We start from the raw sequence: 6,000 nt of genomic DNA on the forward strand, positions 1-6,000 counted from the left end.
TACTGGAGTCTCTCCTCACAGGGGCACTGCCAGACCCTCGGCCACCCCCGGAGGTCCCACAAGGTCGTGCACCCGACAAGAAGAGCCCAGACTCGGTCTGGTCCGGAGAGGGCGGAAGCAGACAGAGCCTGTTTCAATGACCAGAACTCTCCACCCACCCAGGCCTCTGCTCAGGGGGTCAAAGTGCAGTCGGAGAAAAAGGCAGTTGGCTCCCGGAGGATAAATGAATCAGGAAAGCGGCAGAAAGGCCAGGAGGGTGCTGGCCCCTGGGCTTTGGCCCCCGACCGCGCCCACCTCACCTTCACAGAGACGTCGGCCACAAAGACCAGCAGGCAGAGCACCTCGACGCCCTCGGTCAGGCCGCAGGGGGGATCCCAGGGGGCCGAGCGGTAGCGGACGTCCGCGGTGCTAGTGAGCGAGGAAGGGCTCTCGATAAAGGCCAAAAACAGGATCAAGAAAATGGTGAAGCTCAATATCCTGGAAAACAACAACAACAAAAACTAATTAAAATGCACGCACCAGCAGGGCTCTGGGCCAAAAACCAGATCCGCAGGCAGGACGCCTGGGAAGTGAGGACAGACTCCGCGGCTTCAACAGGCAGAGGCCACGCCTCCCGGTCTGTGCCCACTCCCGCGTGGTCACATGCCAGTGCTCGGGTCACAGCTGGATGGCCAGGCCTGGAGCTCACCCGCGGGAGAGCCCCTCTTTCCCCGGGCGGGGCTCCGTTCCCAGAAGGTGGGGAAAGCGGCTCCTTCTCCACCATAGGGTGGGGGAACCCGCGTGGACCCTGAGGCCGGCCTCCCCACACCCAGCCAGGCCTCGGGAACCCCCCGCTGCACGCGGGGGCCTTCTCACCATTGGCACGCGTTCGAGTAATACAACCGGTAAAGCCACATCGACCTGACGTCCATGCGGTGGTTAATGGAGCGATACTGAAAGCGAACATCACACAGGGGGGCGTGAGCGGGGGTCCCCTCAGAGCCGCACACGTGGCCAGCCGCAGACTGGGCGCCCACTGGCCCCACGACAGGCCCCCGGCAGGCAGACGTGCCGCAGGCCAGAGTCTACTTCGGTGGCACACGTGGACGAAGGGCTGTCCCGTGACCCTGCAGGGCACCCGAAGCCCCACGGCCCCGCCCGGACACCCACGTCCTAACGTACGGCTGCGCCCGCTGCCTGCCTGTGAGACTCCCCCGCTCTGCTGTGCAAGGCCCCCCCGGTGTATCACACTCCAGGCTGCCCCACGGCCTAGCCCCCCACATGGCCCCTTCCAGATCCTATTTCCCGAATCGAGCCTGGGTGTTGTCTTCCAGCAGGGGACAGGGTCTGACCATCCCTGGGTGTCTTCCGTAGGACCTGGGAGAGGCAGGCACAGGCCAGGCTCTCAGCAGGAGGGAACTCAACAGAACAAGTGATCTTGTTGACCTGGTGTGCACCAGCTTTAGGGAGGATTCCAAGCGACCCGTTCCCAAAGGCCCCATTGTCACGGCTATGATGACCACATGGTTCGGCCACCAGGGCCCCTGCCCCAGGACAGCAAGGAGGGGATCAGCAGGGCGGCCAGCACCCAGTGCCCACAAACGCCTGGAGACCAGCCCAGACCCCGCCACTGCGAGCAGGTCCGCCCACCTGGATGGCATCTTCGATGAAGACAGCAGCCTGGTCAAAGCAGAGGTCCCGCCAAGACGCGGCCCCTGCAGGCAGAGAAGCCGCACTGGGTGACAACGTGGACCACGGGATGCGCCCCGGCTACGGGACCACTGCCACCAAGGAAAGAAACTGCAGGCATCCTTCTCCCGGGCTCTGTAGTGACACGCCTTCCGCCCTGCAGCAAGTCCGCACAGGAGCGAGCCCCAGGCCCGGCCCAGCACACAGAGCGTGCTCCATGAGCGGGGGCCACTGTGGCCCCCTCCAGCCGTCTTCACCCCCCAGCGGCTGGGGGGTGTCAGGGCACAGGAGGATGGATGTGCCCCACAGGGACCCCCGCAGGCTCCCGACTACGAGAGGCCTTTGGGACAAGTTGGGCAGCTGGAAGCCTCATCCCAGCATCCTCACCCCTCGCCCATCAAGGAGCCAAAGACTGCTAGGTCAGTCCTCACAGCCTTGGGATCCAGCCACTGCTCACGGCCAAGGGCCGCCTCTGCAACGAGGAAGCCCACGGCCCGCGGTCCAGGAGGGGGGGGGGGCAGCCCGGGCCCCGGGGGAGGTCAGGGGGAGCCGGCACGCAGCCCCCAGCAGCTCCCGGGGCGGGGCCTGGAGACGGGGCAGCTGCTTCTGTTGAACATCTTACTGTCACCTCTGGCCCTTTTGCGCCGGCAGCTCTGGACGGGGAGAAGCAGCTTCACCCACGCCTCTAGAGCAGAGCTACGGAAGCCAGAGGCAGGGCAGGCCGCAGGCCACCGTCCACTCTGCCCCCACCCCTGGGGAAGCAGCTGCCCCGTCCTCAGGGCTCCGGGGGCGGGGCGGGGTGGGGTTGGCAATCAGGGAGCCAGGGGACCCTGGACAGAAGTAGGAGGCACGACTCCAGCTGGGCTCTGCCATCACAGCAAACACCCACCTCTACATGCCTCAGTTTCCCTCCACGTACAACCTCCGTGCTCACCCCGAGGAGCCCTGTACGACTACCTGCTGCACCCACACAGCCCAGGACCGTGCAGGGGTCAGCACAGAGTGTCCTCAAAGCTCCTTTATGGGGTGAGTGAATGGCCCTGAGGGGAGGCTACAGGGCAGGGTGGTCTGAGGGCCCAAAAGGGGCCCGCAGTTACCCAAACCCCAGGGGAGATGATGAGATCGCCTGGAGAGATCCAAGCATACAAGCTTCTTAGACAAGAAAAGCCTGTGGGCTCACTCTAGGCGCAGACGCGGGGTGCCGCTGAAGGGGCTCACGTCCAGGCAAGCCGTAACGGGCCAGGGGTGTCGGGCACCCTGGGAACTGCTCGCACACATCAGACCTCTGGCCTGGGCCTCGGGGCCCCAAACCTCAGAAGGGCCTCCCTACCGGCTTCGCACACTCTTGACAGCAGCAGGCCGGAGGAACCTTGTCACAAACCCTCGGTCGTGAGCACGTCCCAGCTTCCCACGAGTCCCCAGTGCTCCTGGACGAAGTCCACACTGCCCCCAGCTGCCACTGCGGCGCCCACGTCACCCACCCACCACTCGTCCTGCTGCTTCCCTCACCCCACACCCTCCACGCCGCTCATCCTGCACTCGGCTCTGCCAAGGCCAAGTTCTCCCAAGACTCCAAGCCCTGGCTCCGGCTGTTGGCCCTACCAGGAGGACTATTTCCCCTAAGCAGCGATCAGCGCGCACACCAGGTCAGAGCGTCAGGGCAGAACATCTGCCGAAGAGAGGAGAAGAAACAGGGGTTCAAACACCGTGTCCCCCAGCAGCCCAGGGCCAGTCTCTCTGCCCCGAGCCCCCTCTCCTTCCTGTTCCAGGCTCCACCCTGCACGACCTGCCTGGGGCCCCCACGAGCTCCCTGATGACTCTGGGCAGACCGCTTCCCCTCTGTGCCTCAGTTCCCCCTCACAGGTCAGACACAACCGGAGGGCTGTGCAGACTGCATGGGCCGCTGTAGCTCCCGGTGCTTTTACTCCAGAAGCCCCTTCCACAGTGTGGCGCTCCCTCGCCCTCTGACTTTTCCATGACCAGAAAGAGGGTGACTCCCCGACCAGGAACGAGAAGAGGAAACAGCTACTGTCCCCTGGGGCGGATGAACAGAGGCTGGGCCGGAAGGACCTGATTGCAGGGTCTGCGGGACACCGAGCAGCACAGTGACCCGACCCGTCAGGAGGAGGATCCAACTGCAGGGCTCCAACACCCAATGCACAGAGCCCCACCTAAGAGCCCCCGTGGGAGCTGAGGGAGGCCAGCCCATTCCCGGCCCCCACGCTACGGGCCTCTCCAGGACAGAGAAAGCACGCAAGCCAGAAAGGGAAAGTGCTCCGGGAAGGAACACCCAGCATGACACCACCAGCAGCCCCACGGCAGCCCAGCGCTGACCTTGGACAGGTCCCGGAGACGCTCTGAGCCTTGGTTTTCTCCTCAGTAAAATGAGGCTGAGGCCCTTCCATCCCTAACCCAGCACCCAACCCCTGACTTCTGCGGGAGACAGATGGACTCCTCCCTCCCGCCTGCGGCCCTCCTCGGGATTCAGCAGCTCCGCTGCTAAACAGGAAGGGCGAGAGGGAGCTGCAGAGGGCAAAGGGAGGAAGCTGCCCTGGGCTGGACTGGTCTGGGGAGGCCTGCCCCCACCCTCAAACCCCAAGCTGAAGGGGGACCAGCCTCTGGGGACAGTCCAGCACCCAGACTGAGAGAGTAGACTGAAAGATCTCCTCAGTCTACCCCCAGGAGGGCTCGAACCCCAGCCCAGCCACTTCCCGGCTGTGTGACCTTGCTGGGGCAGGGGAACGCCCCGCTCTGTGCCTCGGTTTCCCCCATCATAACCGGAGGAAAACGGAAGTGCTGCCTCCTAGGGGCCCCCAAGGCGATCAGCGAAGCCTGGGTCCACCCGAGGTCCATCGAGGGGGCTGCATGGGGCTGCGGCGACGCCTCTCGGGCCGGCCGGCCGGTCGGTCGGAGGCAGGGCGCGACCCTGCGGCGCGTGGCCGGCCCCGGCGCCCGCGACTCCGCAGGGCGCAGCCCCCGTCCCCCGGAGCACGGCTCCCCTCGCTCCCCACGCCCGCTCGGACCCTGGCCCGTGGGGTGCGACCGCAGTGGCGACGGCGAACGGCGCGGAGCCGGCAGGACCCCATGCGCGTCCCCGCGGCCCGCTCCCCTGCCCGGGCAGCCGCTCACCAGGGCGGCAAGAGGCTGAACCCGCCGGGCAGTCGCGGCCGCCGTCGCCCCGGGCCCGGCTCAGGAGCGGCTCCGACTCCTCCCGGGGGTCCTCCATGGAACCGCCGCGCGCCGCTCGAACCCTCCCCGGAGCGCAGGACGCCGAGCGCGAGCTCCACTGCGCAGGCGTGGTGTCCCCGCCCCTGGACGTCGGGAGGAGGAGCTGATGGTGCTGTGACGTTAGGGAATGCTCCTTCTCTACCAGCCAATAAGAACGGAGGATTCGCGGGGAGGCGGGGCTCTCCCGGGCCCTGCCCCCCAGGGGGTGGGGCTCAGCTCCGTACGCGCAGGGAGGGGTTCTAAGGACTCGGGGGCCTGGGAGGAAAGCCTTCTCAAAGGGCGGCGTCAGCAGCTCCTGGGCACTGGTTAGAAACGCAGATTCCTGGGACCTCCCCGCCCTGCGGAATCTGAAACTCCGGACAGAGCCCAGGAATCTGTGTTTTGCTTGTAAGCGCTGGGTACATGGGGGTCACGACCAAAGGACATTCCCCCAAAATGGAACTTGAGTTTACCTCTGGTAATGAACTACGTCAGATTCAGTATAATTAAGGGTAGGGTTTAAAAAGACAACTGACACACCTGAAAAAAAAATATTTGCAACATATACATGAAGTGTTTCCAACATTAAGACATAAACAGCTGTTTTCCATTGCTGCAGTCACACATTACCGCAAATTTATCACCCTCCATGTATCATCTCTCGGTCCCCGAGGTCAGAAGTCTAGCGGCTGGACTGGGTCCTCACGTTGGGGCCTCACAAGGCCAAAGTCAAGTTGTCAGGGCCAGGCTCACTCATGGGCTGGCTAGGACTACGGTCCCTGTTTCTTGCTGGATGTCAACCAGGGGTCATTCTCAGCTCCTAGAGATCACCACATTCCTTCCCTCCCGGCCCCTTCTGTCATCAAAGCCAGCAAGAGCGCCCTGAACCTCTCTCATGCTTCCAATGAGACTCTTCAAAAGGCAGCCAGATGCTTCCAACCTCTCCAGCTTCGTCCTCCGCCACATCTCTTTCCCTGTAAGGGCTCCTGGGAGTATACTGGATGCATCGGATAACCCAGGACACTCTTATTTTAAGATCAGCTGATTAGTAACTGTAGTTACATCTGCAAATCTCTTTTGCCAGCTATCCTACCTTAACCGCCCATGCCATGCTGGGAGGATGCT

General features: G+C 63.9%; 1 protein-coding gene across 5 annotated transcripts in view; it reads right to left on the reverse strand.

Annotated features, from left to right (window-relative positions):
* TPCN2 (two pore segment channel 2) overlaps window positions 1–4,944 on the reverse strand; it is a 28,107-nt gene extending 23,163 nt beyond the window's left edge. For all 5 annotated transcript variants that reach the window (XR_006819974.1, XM_046015526.1, XM_046015529.1 and 2 more), the window contains exons 1-4: window positions 4,798–4,944; window positions 1,630–1,694; window positions 856–932; window positions 300–477 (exon numbers count right to left, since the gene is read on the reverse strand). Coding sequence is in view for 4 of the 5 variants with exons in the window: in XM_046015526.1 (XP_045871482.1) it covers window positions 300–477; window positions 856–932; window positions 1,630–1,694; window positions 4,798–4,894 (417 nt within the window). In the remaining variant the exon portion in view is untranslated. The remainder of the gene's footprint in view (window positions 1–299; window positions 478–855; window positions 933–1,629; window positions 1,695–4,797) is intronic.
* Between the last annotated feature and the right edge of the window lie 1,056 nt (window positions 4,945–6,000).

Source organism: Meles meles, chromosome 8, assembly GCF_922984935.1.
Source record: "Meles meles chromosome 8, mMelMel3.1 paternal haplotype, whole genome shotgun sequence".
NCBI classification, from domain to species: domain Eukaryota; kingdom Metazoa; phylum Chordata; class Mammalia; order Carnivora; family Mustelidae; genus Meles; species Meles meles.